Source organism: Notolepis coatsorum, assembly GCF_963971535.1.
Source record: "Notolepis coatsorum genome assembly, chromosome: 4".
NCBI classification, from domain to species: domain Eukaryota; kingdom Metazoa; phylum Chordata; class Actinopteri; order Aulopiformes; family Paralepididae; genus Notolepis; species Notolepis coatsorum.
In genome coordinates, this window is record NC_140168.1 from 73,641,819 (window position 1) to 73,662,759 (window position 20,941).

Consider the following 20,941-nt stretch of genomic DNA (forward strand, 5'->3'; position numbering starts at 1 on the left):
TATCGACTTCCGGTATGAGAGCAGACGGGTAACACACGCGCGATAGAGCTCCTGGTCAAATGAGTGAAAAAACGGATAAAAAAAGACCCGAAAAGTAATTAAAAAGGAAAATGCTCACGAGAAGTAAGGAAGAGACAACGATTGTGAAGGAAATAGAAATGGAGAACATACGAGAAGGAGAGAATTTGAAGAAACAGAATCCCCGAAGCGAAGCCGAGAAAAGCCAGGCGAAAGAAGGGGGAGGTACCACTGAGGCAGTCACGGGAATGCCAGGATGGGCCGTGATCATGCAGGCCGGGATACTGGAGAACATAACAGCGGCGATAAAACTGAACACGGACACGATAAGGAATGATATTGGGAAGCTACGGGAGGAATTGAAGAAGGAACAGGAGGACTTCAGAGGTGAAATGAATACAGAAATCAAAAGGGTGGAGGAGAAGATGGCGGAACAGGACAGAAACGTGACCGAGTTACAGACTAGGACGTCACACGCGGAGGAATGGAACACGGAGATACACGAGGTATTAACATGTGTGATTCAGAAACAAGAACAGATGGAGACAAAGATGTCGGACATGGAGGGGAGGTCACGGAGAAATAACATCAGAATATGGGGACTGAAAGAAGGAGTCGAAGGGGAATCGGTGACCCTATATGTGGAAAAGCTTATCAAAGAACAAATGAAGGAAACGGGACTGGAAAAAATGGAGATACAGAGGGCCCACAGGGCGTTGGCTCCGAGACCACAACCGGACAGACCTCCGAGGGCGGTGATTATTAACTTTCTGAGATTCGAGGTTAAGGAATTGGTACTCAGAACCGCGTGGACCAAGAAGATTGAAATCGAAGGGAAAAGACTATCATTTGATCACGACTACTCGACAGCGGTAGCGATAACACGCAGGTCCTACGCGGGACTGAAGAAAACCCTGAAAGAAAACGGAATGAGATTCCAGTCACCCATGACCTCGCTAAGGATTCACTGGGAGGAAGGGGCGGCGATGTACGCGACGGCACGAGAAGCGGAGCGAGAGATGAGACGGCGAGGGATGAGGATGTCGGAGGACGGAGAAGGAAGGAGGCGGGAGGAACAGACGCGGAGCCTGCAGCAGAGATTGGAAGGAGCCCGCAGGTGGATCAGAGTGGGAGACCGAAACAGGAGGGAGGAGAGAGGAGGAGGCGGAGGTGAAACGTGACGGAGCGAGGACGGAGACGGATGAGGAGGCCAGACGGAGAGGAGGCGGGAGGAGGCGAACGGATGAGTACACGCACAAGAGATTGAAAAAACTATTCAAATAGAGACAAAGTATAGAAACTGAAATAACATATGCATAAGCACACATTCCCAGGTAGAGGCAGGATATAGAAATGAACGTAACGTATACATGGACACATAATACACAAGCTGATGGAGGAAATAAATGGAAATATAACTAGGTTTGAAAGGCGAGACACAGAACATACTGAAACAGATACATAGACACATGCTGTGAGTAACACAGTTGGGAGGGATTAAGGGGATAAATGGACATCACATAGAAAATAGAGGAGAGGAAAAGAAAATAATAAGGGGTACACGGGAGACACCGCACACGGATATGGGAGGAAGGAGGGACAATGAAACATATGAGTCACATTGAGAGGGACCAAGAAAAGAGGGTCTTTGATCAAAAGGAAGGACAGAGCGCTTTTGACCAGGAGCTCGAAAGCAAAAAAAAAAACAGTAAGAAAGCTGGACAAATATGACGAGCGATTGGGGGCAAGGGTTTCAAACCCCCAAGCCGTCAGGAGGGGGCCCCTCGTTAGGAGGGCAATTACCCCTCACCCACCAGCAGGGGACAGGGGGGGACATAGGGACCCCCCGAACGCCTTGGGAGCACTTTATGTAAAGTTTATGTTTTTTATTTATGTTAAGCACTATATGTATTCGGTGAAGAGAGCGGAGGCTCCAACCGGAGGGGGGAATGAGTGTGACATGGGGGGGACTGACAGACGAAAGAAGAAGAAAGATGACAAGGGTTAAAGGTATAAAAATGATGTCGTTAAACGTTAATGGAATGAATAATGCGATAAAAAGGGGCAAAGTGATGTTGAAATGTAAAAAAAGTGAGATGGAAGTGATTTTTCTGCAGGAGACACATTTGGTAGCACAGGGTCATGAGAAACTGAAGAGATTTGGATATGAAAATGCATACTATAGTTCCTTTGAACAAAACCCGAGGAGAGGAGTAATCACGTTAATCAAAAACACAGTCAAATTTGAATTGATCAAGGAAGTAAGAGACAAGGAGGGAAGGTTTGTTCTGGTGAAGGGGAAAATGGAGGGCCAAATGGTTACGTTAGTAAATGTTTATGCACCCCCAGAGAGTGAGAGGGATTTATATGAGACTATTTTTGACATGATAGTGTTGGAACTAGAAGGGATATTGATATGTACGGGAGATTTTAACGTAGTACTGAATCACGACCTAGACACCACGAGTAATAGAAAAGGACGGGCGCCCATCAGTAGATATATGAATATTCAGATGACGGAAATGGGAATTACAGACGTTTGGAGGGAGATGCACGCCATGGACAGGGAATACACACATTACTCACACCCACACGTGACATATGCGAGAATAGACTACTTTTTGATGACGACGGGGGACAGTTACAGGGCACGGGAGAGCAGTATAGGAGTAGCGGACATATCGGATCACAGTGCCATATATCTGACAGTAGATCTAGAAGGGAGACGGAGGAACACGATTTGGAGACTAAATGTAGGAATATTAAATAACAAAGGGGTGGTGAGTCAGATCAAGGAGGAGATAGCCAGATATAAGGAAGAAAATGACAACGGGGCGGTAGACCCGAACATTCTATGGGACACACTGAAGGTAGTGATAAGGGGGAAATTGATGGAAAAAACAGCAATGCTGAAGAAGGCCAGAACGGAGACATATCACAATCTGATAGGGAAGCTGAAGAAGCTAGAGGGGAGACACCAGATATCAAAAGAACAGGAAACGCTCGGAGAAATCAAAGAAGTAAAGGCCAGGATAAATAGGGAATTATTGACGGAAATAGAAAAGAAAGCGAGGTTCATGAAACAAACGTACTATGAAGGGGGACCAAAAGCGACCAGACTGTTGGCTAGGAGAATTAGAACGCAACAGAAGTTGAACACGATACACACAATAAGGGATACAAAGACTAATGAAATATTGAGGGACCCAGCTGAAATAGAGAGGACATTTAGAGAATACTATGAGAAATTATACACACAGCCAAAAGCAGCGGGAGAAGAGGAAATAGAAACATATCTGGAGAAGCTAGAGTTACCATCGATAGGGAAAGAACAGAATGAAGAATTAAATAAGATTACAAGATGTATACATCGATAATATCAAAAAGATTTGAGACGTTTATGCCAGACATTATAGATGAAGATCAAACTGGATTTATTAAAGGGAGACAGACACAGGACAACGTGAGAAAGACATTACACATAGTAGAGGAGATACAAAAACAAGGGGGTAGCGCGGTACTGATTAGCCTAGATGCAGAAAAAGCGTTCGACAGTGTGAGCTGGACATTTTTATATAAAACATTGATGAGGTTCGGACTGAACGAGAGGGCGATGAAGATGATCAAGGCACTATATCAAGAACCGACAGCGAGGGTTAAGGTGAATGGCAGCTTGACGGATAGAATCAGATTAGAGAGGGCTACCAGACAGGGATGTTGTCTCTCACCGACGCTCTTCGCCGTTTTCATAGAACCACTGGCACAACTGATCAGACAGACCGAGGACATCAAGGGAGTAAGGATAAAGGGAACGGAATATAAACTAGGCCTATTTGCAGACGACGTGATAGTATACATGAGGCAACCAGAAAAGAGCTTCCCGGCACTGATGGATCTACTGAAGGAATATGGCCACTACTCAGGATACAAACTAAACGTGACAAAGACACAGACCTTAGCATGGAACTATTCTCCAACGACGGAAATGAGAGAACAGTACGGGATAAGATGGGACATGGACAAGATTAAATACTTAGGGGTGAACATCACGAGAGGGGTGGAGAAACTGTTTGAGGCGAATTATACACAGATAAATCAGAACATAAAGAGAGACCTAGAGAGATGGACAGTAATGCCCTTGGACTTCAATTCAAGAATAGAGGTTATTAAAATGAACATACTATCAAGGTTACTGTACCTATTCCAGTCACTACCGATACAAATACCACAGAATCAATTCAGGGAGTGGGACAGACTGATATCGAGGTTCATATGGGCGGGGAGAAGACCACGGGTCAGATATAAAACACTACAACTACCAAAGGAAGAGGGAGGGATGGCAGTACCCAGCCTACAAGATTATTACTATGCAGCACAACTGAGAGCAGTGACGTGCTGGTGTAACGACAGATATGAGGCAAGATGGAAAGACATTGAAAAAGAAGGGGAGGGATACAAGGTACAAGCTCTGGTGGGAGATAGGGAACTATTTAAAGAAAAAGAGGGACTATTAGATCCAATCACCAAATGCACCTTGACCATATGGAACAGAGTAGTAAAAACACACAAATTGGAGAAGCAGTCAGGGGTCCTGAGATGGGTAGCACATGACAAGAGATTCAAACCAGGGAGGTTAGACCATGGATTCAGAAGGTGGGAGAGGGGGGGGGCAACAGCAATATGCAAAATGATAGAGAAGGGAGAAATGCAGACACTACAAAAATTAAAGGAGAAATTTGGACTAGAAAACAGGGACCACTTCAGATATCTACAGGTTAGAGACTACTACAACAAAGAAATAAGGGGGGCCAAAGACGAGGAACAGAATGGAATAATAAAGATGATAGTATGGGCATACGAAGGGGGGCAAGGAAGAGTAATATCAGCAATATACCGGGCTATAATGACCAGCAAGGGACACACGACCGATTATATAAGGGAGAAATGGGAGAGAGAACTAGAGATAGGAATAACAGGGAAGGAATGGGGGAACATATGTGAGGTACAACATTCAACAACAGGATCGAGAATATGGAAAGAATTTGGATGGAAAAACATAATCAGATTCTTTATAACCCCAGAGCTGAAGGGAAAATATGCACCAACACAAAAAGCATGCTGGAGGATGTGTGGGAAGGAGGGGGCAAATCACACGCACATATTCTGGGGATGTCAGAAGCTGAAGGGCTATTGGGAGGAGATAGGGGAAGCAATGATCAGAATATTAGGATACGGGCTACCACAAACAGGACTGGTGCTTTACTTAGGAGACCTGACACATGAGGGAATACAAGGGGGGGACAAATATTTAATAAAGATAATGTTGATAGCGGCCAGAAAAGCAATAACGAGACTGTGGTACAAGGAAGACCCACCGACAATAGCAAAATGGGTAGGAATAGTGGAAGAAATACAGGATATGGAAAGGATAACACACATGCTGAGGTTACAGGAAGAGAAATTTGGGGAAAGATGGGGAAAGTGGGAGGATTATAAAAGGAACGAGAACGACATCACAGAGGAAGAACCAAATGCAACACAAGAGAGCGAAGGGTAAAGGAGGAAAGATGTTCAAGCAGGGTCTATGAACCCATGTCACACACCTGTACTTTAGTTAATATTTTCTATTTTGTTTTTGGGATATTACAAGTGCTGAATGCGTTTATACCTTATTATTTATGTATGTTTAACGGTGTGATATTAAATATTCAGGGATGAGGTGGTTTGTGTATGGGTGAACCAAAAGGCAAAGTGAAAGTTAATAAACAAGAGAAAAAAAAAAGAAAGGACGAAGGAGAAGGGAAGAAAGAAGCTCAAGGAGGGTCTCTGGACCCAGATCACACATACAAACCTTAGTCAGCATTTATCGTCCTTGAGTAGGAATTACCTGTTTATGCCTGTTTAAGGGAGATACACAATCAACCTTTATATCAAATACCTAGAAAACAACAGTAGGGGAACCAGACAACTAACCATGTGATACCCATGTAAATATTTATGTGCACTGTTTTTTCTTTTTGTTTTTATTGTGATGCTAGTTTCTTCATTTTTTATTATTTATTTTTTGTAAGTGCTGTCTGTCTAAATAACTGTTAATAAAAAATTTAAGTTAAAAAAAAAAAAATTAACATTACATATCTCTTGTTGTGGAATTAACACAACATTATGCATACTTTTGACAATAAATAAAATCTGAATTTGTTCTTACTTGCTTGCCTGGGTAAATAAAGGTTATAGAAATGTAAAAAACAAAAATCTCTGCAGGTGTGCTCTATCAGTACTAATCAACTACCTAAGTGATGGATATATCTCCCGTCCTTCACATATCCAAAGGAGGGGGGAGGAGATCTGTCACAATATGTTGAATATTTTCTAAATTAAAACCATACGAAGGCAAACAGTCACTCACTGTGTGTGTGTGTGTGTGTGTGTGTGTGTGTGTGTGTGTGTGTGTGTGTGTGTGTGTTTGTGTGTTTGTGTGTGTGTGTGTGTGTGTGTGTGTGTGTGTGTGTGTGTGTGTGTGTGTGTGTGTGTGTGTGTGTGTGTGTGTGACAGTTCTCAGGCCACTGTGCTGATGAGATGAGGAAGACCTATGCAGAGTTCTGCAGCCGACACCCCAAGGCTGTCAAACTGTACAAGGAGCTGCTGGCAAGAGACAAGAGGTTCCAATACTTCATTCGGGTGAGAGAGAGAGAAAGCGAGAGATGGGGGGGAAGGGGTGGTGGTGGTGGTGGTGGGTTACGTAAAAGTACCATTGTATGTTACCATTGGTATGGTTTAATTAAGCATTACATCACGCGCAGGAGTGTGTTATACGAATTAGATCATGCCTAGGGGTGGTTGTTAGGCCCGAGGCGCAGCCGAGGGTAGTTAGACCCCCCTAGGCATGATCTAATTCGTATAACACACGACTTCAAGTGATGTAATGTCTTTTATACAATGGCCAAATTCATCCAACCTTATTGCTATACAATAAACACACAGTAATTGAAGCATAATGGAGATTTATTCACAAAACCATCCGCAGAAAAAGTAGGTCCAAAAAGAAAAAAGAAAGTTGCCTCCGTGTCTAGAAGCAGGTGCGGTGCTTCAAAGCATGCCATCTAACAACAAACTTCATATAAATCCTCCAATGTATTATTGTTTTGACAATGGGTCATGACAAACCAATTACATAATCCAACATTGTGTAAACAACTAACATATTCCAGTTAACGGTATCTTTTAAAATTATTCGTTACGAATATATCCATACTTCCATTGTGTCCGGGACATCCAGTGAAATCGCTTTGTGCGACAGTGTCCTTTTGCAGAGGCAGGTTGCTACAAAGCATGCCATCTAACAGTGAAGTTAGCGGTTGTTATTTGATTGATTGATTGATTGATTGATTGAAATTTGTATTAACAGATTGCAGAATGGGTACAATACAGTACAGCTCAATACACACAATTGTTAACACATTGTGCGCCAAGAACGGTGTAAATCGTTATTGCCCGCCATGCGTTGAACGCCAACAACGGCGTTTGGGATCAATATAAAAATATTTCGCCATGGCATTCATAATTCATCCAGCCTCCCTCCGGATCGCAGCCGGGCCGTGTTCTGATATTGCAACGCCTCAATACCGCCGCCTGGTGGATGGTCGGGCGAGTTACACTCACGCCAAACCGGAAGTGGCGATTGGTGCATCGAGGAAATTCCTCCGCCAGAGATATATTGTGGCGTGGATCAATATACACACTCGAGTGCATTTGGATCGCTTTCGAAATGCAATAATCAATATGATTTCGGCATTTATTGTGTCATACACACCGGAAATGGATCTAGCAGATCAACGTCAAATAATTGGGATATTTTTCCTCCAGTCTCATCGGCGAACGGTAAGAGGAAACTAACGTTACTTTCAGCTTGATTGTCCATTTCTTTGTTTGCAATCAGTCTGATCAATATATCAACCCATACTAAATAAAGCCGTTACTGACGATCAAGGAATTATAAACGACCCCCCCCCCCCCTTTCCTTCACGCATGATGAAGCATAATATCTACCGATCATATACATTTGAATTTTTTTATATAGCGTGTATAGGAAAGAAACGCCAATCGATAATCTATCATATGCTTCAGGGCCTATAACTAGCGTTTTTGGAATTACAGCAGAAAAGCTTAAAAACATACTTATATTCTCGACGGTATTAACACAACATGTATGAATGAAAAAATATAACATTCCCACATCCGGAACGATAGATACCCGATGTTGAATGGGCCATAGTAATGCAGATATAGCTATAATATTTAAAAGGTTATAGCCCTGCAAAGAAGGTAAACATCTCCATAGGCTTACAGCGGTGGCAGAGAGGGCATAATGATGGGCACAATGCATGGCGCCCAATGTGTTAAGGGGATGCAGACCAGAGAAAGACTTTCGTCTAGTTTACATCAGGGTCCCCCATTTTCAATGCATCATAACATATATGACATACAGATAGACAGTGCTACATCTATACATAGGTTGCTACAAAGCATGCCATCTAACAGTGAAGTTAGTGGTTGTTATTTGATTGATTGATTGAAAATTGTATTAACAGTAAAATGACAGTGTCCTTTTGAAGGAGAGGGATGTTCTACAACGAATGCCATCTAACAACACACTTCCCGCGATTTATATTTTGTTTCACAATGAGTCATGATGATTAACCAATTACATAATCCAACATTGTGTAAGCAACTAACACATTCCATGTGACTTTATCGTTTTTGAATGAGTCGTTATGACGATATCAATACATCCATTCATAAAGATTATTGTCCGCCATCTTGGTTTCATTCATAAAAACACGAACGGCGGAGTGATTCGGAAAGAAATTAATTTGGTTGTGGGCGGGTTCTGGGATCACGTGGAGTGTGTTATGAGAAATAACAATGTCTGAAAGAAGTGTTTCAGCCAATCGGAATCAAGAAAATTGCATGCCATTGTATAAAGTGGATTATACCATGGTATTCGTCAAGGACAACAGTGTTAGTTACCATGGAGATCCATGACTTACCATGGTAAATTAGTTATACAATGACCGGTGGTAAAACTATGGTAAAACTGAATACCACCATACAGTACTACCATACTACTGGTATGCATGAGATTTGAAGAGGTCCTTCTGTATGTTCTGTAAGCACATCTCTTGTACCTAGGGGATTTAAAGAGGGCCAGGAAGAGCAATATGCAGATGCTCACTGGTCTGACAATTCAAACTGAAAGAGAGTTGTTTATTGAGTTGACTGTGTTTGTGAATCCTGGTCCATATAAACCACCTGTAGGTAGACATGAGCGATGGAGAGAGGTGAATGAGTGGGAGTTCCATTAACACTTTCCCTCTGTTCATATGGCCTCATGTTTAGTGTCTCTTTCCCTCTCTCTCTCTCTCTCTCTCTCTCTCTCTCTCTCTCTCTCTCTCCTTCTCTCAGAGGGTGAGTAGAGGCCCGCTGCTTCGTCGCCATGGCGTCCAGGAGTGTATTCTGTTGGTAACGCAGCGCATCACCAAGTACCCCGTCCTCATCCAACGCATCCTGGACAACACCAAGGGTGAGACGTCTTAACATTCACCCTGGACAGTGTGACAATGTGTGTCCTGGTTAACTATATCACTCTGGCAGACATGACACTCAATAATATATTTAAGCATTACATCACGCGCAGGAGTGGTTTGTGAACAATAAACCATGCCTAGGGGTGGTCGTTAGACCCCCCTAGGCATGGTTTATTGTTCACAAATCACGACTGCAAGTGGTGTAAAGCTTTTATACAACTGCCAGATTCATCCAACCTTATTTCTATACAATAAACACACATTAATCGAAGATTTATTGAAAAAACCATCCGCCAGAAAAAGTAGTTCCCACAACTACAAAAAAGACAAGTTGCCTCCATGTGGAAGCAGCTTGAAGTGCATCCAACCAAACTAACACATCCAACTGTGTATTATTGGAATGATTGAGAGAAGTTGCCTCATGTGGAAGCAGCTTGAAGTGCATCCAACCAACTAACACATCCAACTGTGTATTATTGGAATGATTGATTGAAAATGTTATTACCAGATGCAGAATGGGTACAATACAGTACGGCTCAATACACACAATTGTTAAGGGAATGCAGACCTACTTTCCATAGAACTTCATTCTTAGATGCTTCTATATAAAGTAGGTAAAACAAATAAAAAAGTCTTCTTTGCCCTATAGGAAAAAAACGTTTTCTTCGCCCTATTTTTTTTTTTTTTTTTTTTAACCTACTGTAGAGGGCCTAAACTTAACCAGTTGGAAACCAAGCGTACAGTAATAAAATTAGCAATCAATCAATCAACTCAATAGGCCATGCTCACTTAGAACAGCGCAGCACCCAGCTCTCTGACTATCCCCCGCGTTGCAGGCAGAGTGTGTGTGTGTGTGTGCGTGTGCGTGCGTGTGTGTATGTGTGTGGGGGGGGGTGTGTGGCGGTGGGTGGAGACTAGAGCAAGCGCTGACAGTCGAAAGGAAAAAGAAATTGAAAAAGAAATCGCAAATTAATCCATCAATCAATCCGCGATTTTTCTTTTGTTACAGAATGATTCAAGACCCATCAATTACATCATCCAACATTGTTTAAACGACTAAGACATTCGCTGTGACAGAATCGCTTGATATTTAGTCGTTTAGTCGCCATCAACATATCCATTTGTAAAGATTATTGGCCACCTTCTTGTGATCCGGCGGAGTGATGTGATGTGGGTCGGTTGTGGGCGGGTCCTGGGCCAGCAGCGTGGAATTGTTGCCAATAAAGACGTGTAAAATGACTGTTTCAGCCAATCAGAATCGAGAAATTTCCATGCCGTTGTATAAATATATATAATATAGCGCTTCAAACAAAGAAAGCAAGTCCGCCTTGGGTATAGATGTTTTCAAACCTAATTATCTAAATGTACGAGTTGGAGTATTGGTTATTCATAGCATAAAACAGCATAGATTGAGTTTTCTTTAACACTTAACATTTCAAATGATCGACTCCACAACTACACTTATTTAAACCCTCCACTGGGTTACATAAACAGGCTTACATGTTTCCTCACTCCGGATAACCAGACGTCACCCCATAATGGTAGTATAGTATAGTAGTATAGTATTATATAATAGTATCAGATCACCCACTAATCTATATCTGTTTTGAGATATATAGTCAAGAAAAGGTTGCCAAATATGTTTGAATTGACTGGGCCTCCCTGTGTTCTCATACCGTATACTTTTCATATGTAGCATATTGATGAGTTCTGTCAAACAGGTTTCGAAAAGCGGTACTCCTTATTTGTTCCACACCATTCAAATGCATTTCTTTGCCAATTTCTTTTTTCAACCTTTATTTTACCAGGTAGTCACTTTAGATCAATGATCTCTTTTTCTAGCAAGACCTGGCCATACTGTGTAGTCTGTATATCAGAGTGACTGAGTGTTGTTTTGTGACCAGCCACAAATAGCCACTTCTGGATCTGGGAGAAGGTCATAGGTGTAAGTATTTGAGTAGCATTGGAACACCTCACTTCAGAACCTGTAGAGCTTCGGGCAAAACCAAATGAGGTGACCCAGTGAGCCCTCAGCAGATTTACATGAATCAAATCAAATCTAATTTCTTTGTAAAGCCCGAAATCACAAGGTAATGCCCCCATGGGCTGTACAAGTCTTCTTGAACAAGTCAAGAAGAAACATCACAGTAAATCAAGAACAAAAAACACCATAAAATCCAAATATACGACACTCCCACACATTCCCCAATGAAGATAAGGAACAACTCACTAAAAACCTAGCAATAGGTTTGTGCAGATGGAATACAGTGCTCTTAAATCGTAAATCTCGTAAATACCTCTTGTCATTTAAAACCCTTTCTAATCTGGTACCATAAAGAACCAAGGGGCCTTTCTGCTGCACATAGAAGTGCTGGGAGAGAGATACTGCTAGCATTCTGCTCCATGCCCAGCCATGCAGGGCTGGTAGTGGTGGTCTCACCAGGGTATGAGTCCTGCCAGTAGACCAGAGCTCTTGCATTGCCCAGTAGTGATATTGAAACATGGGTAAGACAAGGTATCCTATATTTGTATGGAAATATGGAAATACGGTGTGTTTTGTATCTCCAAATAAAAGGTATAATAAGAGTGTCAAGGGTCTTAAAAAATGCTTTTCTTAAAATAATTGGCAGGTTCTGGAACAGATATAAAAACGTGGGTAAAGTGACCATTTCCACTGTGTTGATACGGCCTACTATAGACAATTCCATTTCTCTACATTATATTTCAAATTCTCTAACATTGGTTCATACTTTAATCAAATAAAATGTATTTGTAAAGCCCGCAATCACAAATGGGATGCACAAGTCTTCTTTAAACAAGTCAAGAAGAAACATCACAATAAATCAAGAACAAACTAAAGTTAAACCCATCATGAAATCCAAAACAAGACTGCCAGACATACCCCAGTTTAATTTATACAGGAGTTTGTGATTCCTACGTAGGAAACATGAGTTGCTCACTAGCGCCCCTCACACCTATAAAAAGATTAAAACCTGACAGTCTTTCTTCCTGTTTGATACCCACACACAGTGGTGACTGGTCATTAGGAGCAGAGCCCCACCTAGTGTCACCAAAAAGAACTGCAGATAAATGTTATTCATTCTTAAATATTTGCCTATTATTTGCTCAAATGTATTATGTATGTATATAGCATCTTACTAAATTGCATATACATTTTATTAGTATTTTAGTTCATGTCATCTCTCTGCCTTGCTGTTTCAGATTGCGTCATTCTCCCGATCGTTAGGTCTAAAATAGAAGCTTTTCATTGCTAACGACAACTATTGTAAACTACCTAGCTAGTGACGTTACATGAAAATGAACAAGGTGGATTATTTACTCAAGCAGAGGATTGAATCCCTGAATTTGGAGGAGAACATTTTAATCAAACGTCTGGGTCCACACCAAAAACAGCTTGCAAAGGTAACGGCTAACATCCATCCATGAGAACAACCTAGAAGAGGCTTTTACTGAGACCGTCAGTCTGATGAAAATCATAATAACAACTCCTATGATGACATCTGAGTCAGAGAGGAACTTTTCCACCTTAAAGAGGATTCAAAACGTTTACTCTCAATACCATGGGACAGCCGCGACTTAACGCATTGGCTAGCATCGCAAGCCAGTGCGCCCTTTCTCTTCAAGTGAGCCCACAGCTTTGGTGAGTGATAATTTTATCATCCTGACGTTATGGTCCTGGTTCGTGCTTTGGCAATGCTGTTGTGTTGAATTGCTTGATGATGGTAGTGTCATGTTTAAAAGACAAGGTTGTTGTCATAGAATCCCTAAAAAGTTGTCTGTGTGCTTTGGTGTGGCCTTCAGTGGCGTTGAGCTCTATAATAGCAGTTAAATATAATCCATCACAAAGTGCAAAAGAAATCATCAGAATGCAATAAATAAGGTGTTTTTTTTCACTAAAAACATCCGCTTTCACCCCACGCCTACCGCCAGGCCAGAAAAAAATCATTGCCCCACCAACATTTTACATATAAAAACGCCACTGCCCACACAGTTTAAAACCTGACAGTCTTTCCTCCTGTTTGATACCCACACAGTTTAAAACCTGACAGTCTTTCTTCCTGTTTGATACCCATACAGTTTAAAACCTGACAGTCTTTCCTCCTGTTTGATACCCACACAGTTTAAAACCTGACAGTCTTTCTTCCTGTTTGATACCCATACAGTTTAAAACCTGACAGTCTTTCTTCCTGTTTGATACCCACACAGTTTAAAACCTGACAGTCTTTCTTCCTGTTTGATACCCACACAGTTTAAAACCTGACAGTCTTTCTTCCTGTTTGATACCGACACCGTTTAAAACCTGACAGTCTTTCTTCCTGTTTGATACCGACACCGTTTAAAACCTGACAGTCTTTCTTCAGCATGTTTTGGAGTCTTTGTCTTGGCTCTCGACTGGAGTGGTCTCGACGACAACTCTGTTGTAAAATGTGCGACAAACTAGATCCCGTGCTCATCTCTCCTCTCCTCCTCACAGATGATGAAGAGGAGGCGTCCTCGCTGGCCCAGTCTCTGGCTCTCCTCAGGGAGATGCTCAGCTCAGTGGACCAACAGGTACCGTCTCCCCGAGTGTACACAGAGTGTTTGTTGTCAACTCATGACTAGGGAGGGACCGCTACAGACACTGACCTCACTCACAAAAGGCAGATATTCATGCTTATTTAATTTGAACCCTTTCACTACCACACTACCAAAGGGTTAACCCTTTCACGGCGACCATACAGAAGGTTAACCCTTTCACTGCCACACGACAAAGGGTTAATCCTTTCACTACCACACTACAGAAGGTTAACCCTTTCACTACCACACTACAGACGGTTAACCGGCTTTTTTTTATCCACTTTTTCTCCTTATTTTCTATTTTTCCCCCATCCGAATTTCGCTGTTTCCAATTCTCCCCTCCCCTGTCTTGAACGTTGCTCGCATATGCCCCCCACAGGTCGGTTGTAGGGAGGATAGAAGCTTTGTATCACGTGTCCCCTCCGGTACACGAGGGGTACACATCTTTTCACCTGCCAGCGTGGACTCTCATTGGCGAGGTGTAACGTGTGGGAGGCGCACACTACCCCCGCTATTTCCTGTCTCTGCTGTGCAGGCGTCCCCCAACCGACCTGTAGGAGTCGCTGTCCACAACGTCCAGATTACCACCCATCGACTTCCACCCGCTGACTCTGCCAATTGAGTTAGTATGACGGCTGGCCCAAGCCGGAGGCAACGCTGACAGCCGGATTTGAACCCGGTGTCTCTTGCGGTGACGAGCACATTGTCCGCCACCCCAAAGGGTTAACCTTCTGTAGTGTGGTAGTGAAAGGGTTAAAATGGCTCCATTTAAATTAGGGCTGGAAGGTGACCGAATATGATTTATCATCGGTGATGGTTATGGTACTCACCAGATTGTATCCTATTATTATAAGGTCTGGTGGTCCTTCTCTGGTAGAGAAGCTAGAGATATTTCAATCTCAATAGATAATTTTAAGGCTAATGAAAACAAAGTGAAGGCTGAGCATAGTGGTGTTGTGCGGCCAGGTGGTGGAGCTGGAGAGGACCCAGAGGCTCCAGGAGATCCAGGCCCGGCTGGACCCCCGGGCCGAGGCCAAGGTGAGGGACGGAGGCCTGTTCCGACCGGGAGAGCTGCTCCGCAGGAGCCTCATCCACGAGGGCACCCTGCTGTGGAAGACCGGCTCCAGACTCAAGGGTGCGGAAGGGCATACGTGTGTGCGTGTGTGTGTGTGTGTGTGTGTGTGTGTGTGTGTGTGTGTGTGTGTGTGTGTGTGTGTGTGTGTGTGTGTGTGTGTGTGTGTGTGTGTGTGTGTGTGTGTGTGTGTGTGTGTGTGTGTGTGTGTGTGTGTGTGTGTGTGTGTGTGTGTGTGTGTGTGTGTGTGTGTGTGTGTGTGTGTGTGTGTGTGTGTGAGGGTTTGGTAGGTGTGTTGGACCCAGGTGCAGTGCAGAACGGATAGACGAGAGGCAGGTGTTGTTTCTCAAACAAAGGATAATTATTTATTATCAAATGAGCAGAGCGTACACGCCGACAACGACGTATAAAAGAAACGAGGAGAACCTTTGTCTCCAAAACAGGGAAAGTAAAGGGGAGAAAACAAGTCTCCAAAACAGATAGCAAAAGAACACGTCGGGCGACGGTGCTACTACATCAGCACACAGTAACGTAATATAAAACGATAAGCAACGACACGGTAATCAATAAATGAACAGCGAATTAACTTATCCTCCGTGGCAAGGAGCGATAAGGCTTTAGCAAGAATGCAAGGTACTACTTACGGCAAGGTTCAGTGATCGATTGACGATCTGAATAGTAACCAGGATTATTACATGGCGTTTCACATTCGCCGAAATGCTTGATTGTGATTGGTCAATAGCCCCTGACAGCGGTGAATTAGTTTTCAATAACTGACCGCTGCCATGGGCAACGCGCAATAATCACCAGTGATTATTGCTTTTCGCAGCTGGAGCAATCAAGCCCACTGACACACACTGCATCAGTGCAATCAGACACACCTGCCGGCTGTCGGCGATAATAATAATCACTTTATTTGGGCTGACAGAGCCACAGAACAACTGCGTCTGCATTTGATCTCGTCTTGTCGATGGTGTAAAATGAATTAGGTATATATATTGTTAGTAAGTTAGCCATGTAATAAGCGGGATAATGTATAGCTATACTCGGTCACTGTCGCAAAATAATTGACCTTCACTGACGTTTAGAACACCTCGGCGAGGCGCCTCGGTATTCTAAACTCTGTGTCGGTCAATTATTTTGCGACAATGACCTTGTAGCTATACATTATCCCTTACATAACATATAAAGCCAACTTAACTATACACACCAGGTACCAATGAATGCAATCAGGGCAGATAGACAGGTTAATTACTATCAGGTAACGCTTTGCTCCCTGAGGAGAGCAAAACCCCAAACGTGTGTGTGTGTGTGTGTGTGTGTGTGTGTGTGTGTGTGTGTGTGTGTGTGTGTGTGTGTGTGTGTGTGTGTGTGTGTGTGTGTGTGTGTGTGTGTGTGTGTGTGTGTGTGTGTGTGTGTGTGTGTGTGTGTGTGTGTGTGTGTGTGTGTGTGTGTGTGTGTGTGTGTGTGTGTGTGTGTGTGTGTGTGTGTTTTAGGGTGGGATGGGGTAGGCCCAGTGCTAGACATATTATGCAAAGATCTGTCAGTCTGAAATGTTATTTTGGGTTAGTCTTTGTATGAATTTGTCAGTCTGAAATGTTATTTAGGGTTAGTCTTTGTATGAATTTGTCAGTCTGAAATGTTATTTATGGTTAGTCTTTGTATGGATTTGACAGTCTGAAATGTTATTTAGGTGCTGGGGGAAAATGACAAGTACTCCTTGCAGTTTGGCCAGGATTTTAAATCTTCAAGCTGTTCAGAATAGAGACCTTGCACAGAAGACATATGTAGTTTTCCCTCTTCCAGGATGGCTGCCTGTAACAGCAAGTTATTAGCAACCATTATTTTTTCCAAGACACAACAGGTTCTATGTGCAAAACAACGTTTGCTATGTGTTGATTTATGAGAAATAATAATAACATTCAGTCAATTCAGTGTCTTATTACTGGATCTTGTAAACAAGTCACAGTAATATTGTGCTTTCCTAGTGTTTACCTACTCTACCACTGCAGTGAAGTTAGGCATTTTCTTTTGAAAGTGGTTACCATTGGTTACAGGCAGCCATGTTGGAAGAAAGAACTGTTTCTTCCCCTCGATGATGTCACAATGGGAAGAATTAGCTTTGATGAATCTATTCACAGTCCTACGCAGAGCTGCTCTGCACCAGGCGGCTGGGTAGCGCAGCGGACTAAGCGTCTGTCTACCACCGCAGAGACACTGGTATCGAATCCGGCTGTCAGCGGTCCCTCCGGCTTGGGCGGTCATCATACTGACACAATTGGCAGTGTCAGCGGGTGGGAAGCCGGTGGGTGGTATTCTGGTCATTGTAAACAGCGACTCCTACAGGTCGGTCAGGGCGCCTGCACAGCGAGGGAAGGAACTGGGTAAGGTAGTGTGATCCTCCCACGCGTTACACTTCCCCGGTGAGAGTCCTCGCTGTCAGGTGAAAATAGGCTGCTGGCTGTCTCCTATGTATCGGAGGAAGCATCTGATAGACTTTAGGGCTCCCTAGACCGACCAGTGGGGGGCACATGCGCGCAATGACCAGGAAGGGGAGGGGGAATTGGCATAATGAAAAAAAATTGGGATGGGAGGAAAATACAGAAAAATAGGATAAATAAAGAGCTGCTCTGCACCTGTAAGTCACACAGCCTTCAGAAGAGCTCCTTATTACTGTAACAAAACTGTTTAAAGAAAACCTGGAAGTAACTTGTATTATTATTACATAGTATCACAAATAACCAAATATTAAGCTTGTCTGAACATTTATGAGTTATGCAGTGATATAGTTATCAGAAATGTAAACGGACTATATTTTCTTCGTAAAGAAACCATACCTGCGTTCTGCGTTCTATGGAATGTCCCCACAGTGCATAAAGATATGGCTGTGTGTGTGTGTTTGTGTGTGTGTGTGTGTGTGTGTGTGTGTGTGCGTTTGCGTGTGTGTGTGTGTGTGTGTGCGTGTGTGTGTGCGTTTGCGTGTGTGTGTGTGTATGCAAATTCATCTTGACATGTGTATTCCAATAAAATCAAGTTCAAGCTTAACTCTGTGATTGTGTGTGTGTGTGTGTGTGTGTGTGTGTGTGTGTGTGTGTGTGTGTGTGTGTGTGTGTGTGTGTGTGTGTGTGTGTGTGTGTGTGTGTGTGTGTGTGTGCGTGCGTGCGTGCACGTGTGTGTGTGTGTGTGTGTGTGTGTGTGTGTGTGTGTAGACGTGCGAGTGCTTCTCATGACCGACATCTTAGTGTTTCTGCAGGAGAAAGACCAGAGATACATCTTCCCTTGTCTGGTAAGAAAACACTCATCATTTAGAACACATCCTCCTCAGTCACACTGACCTCCCCACGCGCGTACAGTTTGCTCTGTTGGAAAGAGTGAAAGAAGATTTATCCAGTTCTCTGTGCGTTACCAAGGCAACAGGTGTGCACGCAGGGGCTTTACTATTGAAATGTAGCTCCATGCTCACTAGGACTGGTTTACAGTAGCAAGAGCTGTTGGCTACTAATACTGAGAAAGTGAGACATTTTCTTTTTTGAGAAATACTTTACTGTATTGTGATGACATCACCAGGATTGAATTGTACTTGCATACGTATTGACAAATAATAAAGACTTTGAGATCTCATATCTCTCCCTTCTCCTGCCCCCTCCTCCCTTTCTCTCGTTCTCTCTCCCCATCCCCCCTTTTCTCTCCCATCGTGTCTCTTTCTCCCTCTCTCCCCTCCTTCCTCTCCCTCTCTCCTGGTCTCTCTCACTCTCTCCTTTCTCCCCCTCTCGCCTCCTTCCTCTCCCTCTCTCCTTGTCTCTCTCACTCTCCTTTCCCCCTCTCTCCCCTCCCTCTCTCCTTGTCTCTCTCTCTCATTTCCCCCTCTCTCCCCTCCTCCCTTTCTCCTTGTCTCTCTCACTCTCTCCTTTCCCCTCTATCCCCTCCTTCCTCTCCCTCTCTCCTTGTATCTCTCACTCTCATTTCTCCCTTTCCCCTCCTTCCTCTCCCTCTCTCCCCTCCTTCCTCTCACTCTCTCCTCGTCTCTCTCACTCTCTCCTTTCCTCACTCTCCCCTCCTGCATCTCCCCCTCTCCTGGTCTCTCTCACTCCCTCCCTGGCCTCTTCCCTCTCTCCCAGGACAAGGCTCCGGTGGTGTCTCTCCAGAACCTGATCGTGAGGGACATCGCCAACCAGGAGCGCGGCATGTACCTGCTCAGTGACTCCTCCCCTCCAGAGATGTACGAGGTGCAGGCCGCGTCCAAGGACGACAAGAGGGCCTGGATACGCCACATCCAGCACACCGTCAGCCAGTGCGTACTCGCCAAGGGTGGGGTGGTCCGGTGGGGGCCAGAGGCTTTGCATAGACGGTCTGTGTAGCTCGTCTTTCTTCCAACGTGGAAAGGAAATTAATGAATGGAAGTGGACAACCTAGGATGGCTTAGAGTAGACGACAGAGTACAGCAACTTGCAATGGGCCTGGTCTACAAGATACACTACACGACCAAGGTACCCATGTACATGTCAAAATACTTCCCAAAGGTCAGTGAATACCACGACCACAACACCAGAGGGAGTTCCACAAATCATGTTAAACACAGATTCGGCTCAAACAAGGGACTAAACACGTTTCGCAATTATGCCACATCAATGTGGAACGCCCTACCCACAGCTGTAAAGGAATGTGAATCACTACCCACTTTCAAAACCACTCTCAAAGAGCACCTAAGAGAGACTGCAATTCGAAACTGGCCCCTGTAAATGTCCTAACGCAACCCCCTCCAATGTACAATAAATGTCCTATTAAACCCAATAATACACGAGACCCTCTTCTTGGGACCAAGTAAGGTTTCGTCGATAATCCAATGTACAGTTACCCCCCCGCCTACCCAACCCCCCCGCCACACCACCACCTCCTATGTACAGTTTCCCCCCCACCCCACCAACCCAACCCCCCCCCCTCCACCCCACCTACCCAACCTCCTCCAATGTACAGTTTCTTCGTCAAATGTATATACTCTCTTTTTTAGACTCTTCTTGTATCACAAACAGTACTGTATTTGTAAATCTGGTACGTCATAAATGTATAGATGTAGCAGTACTGTCTATCTGTATGTCATGTATGTCATATATGTTATGATGAATTGAAAATGGGGGACCCTGATGTAAACAAGACGAAAGTCTTTCTCTGGTCTGCATCCCCTTAACAATTGTGTGTATTGAGCCGTACTGTAATAAAGTTTTCAATCAATCAATCAATCAATCAATCAAGTGCCGGTTAGCCTTCGGGAGAGGTGTTAGTTGGACAATGCCTAGGCTAACTGGCACTGTCCGCTTCCATTCATTGTGCTAAGCTAGGCTAACGTGCAGCCAGATAGCTTTCTACTGAACACACAGAGAGGAAACTGGTATCTATCTTCTTGTCTCTCTCTGGAGAAGACGGTAAGCTAATTTCCCAAAATGTTGGCGTGTTCCTTTAATATACCAAACAGGGCCATGTATGATGCCATCGCCCTGGCCACACACACACACACACACACACACACACACACACACACACACACACACACACACACACACACACACACACACACACACACACACACACACACACACACACACACACACACACACACATGTTCTTCTTCTTCATTGATTTTACAGCTCAGCATTCAACACTACCATTCCCTATACATGCATCTCTAAGC

The 20,941-nt window shown here is 43.7% G+C and overlaps 1 protein-coding gene across 3 annotated transcripts in view; it reads left to right on the forward strand.

Moving 5' to 3' along the window:
- arhgef2a (Rho guanine nucleotide exchange factor (GEF) 2a) overlaps positions 1–20,941 on the forward strand; it is a 178,048-nt gene that overhangs the window by 138,400 nt on the left and 18,707 nt on the right. For all 3 annotated transcript variants that reach the window (XM_084312713.1, XM_084312714.1, XM_084312715.1), the window contains 6 exons: positions 6,574–6,699; positions 9,484–9,601; positions 14,101–14,177; positions 15,150–15,318; positions 18,465–18,541; positions 19,374–19,546. In XM_084312713.1, the coding sequence (XP_084168839.1) occupies positions 6,574–6,699; positions 9,484–9,601; positions 14,101–14,177; positions 15,150–15,318; positions 18,465–18,541; positions 19,374–19,546 (740 nt within the window). The remainder of the gene's footprint in view (positions 1–6,573; positions 6,700–9,483; positions 9,602–14,100; positions 14,178–15,149; positions 15,319–18,464; positions 18,542–19,373; positions 19,547–20,941) is intronic.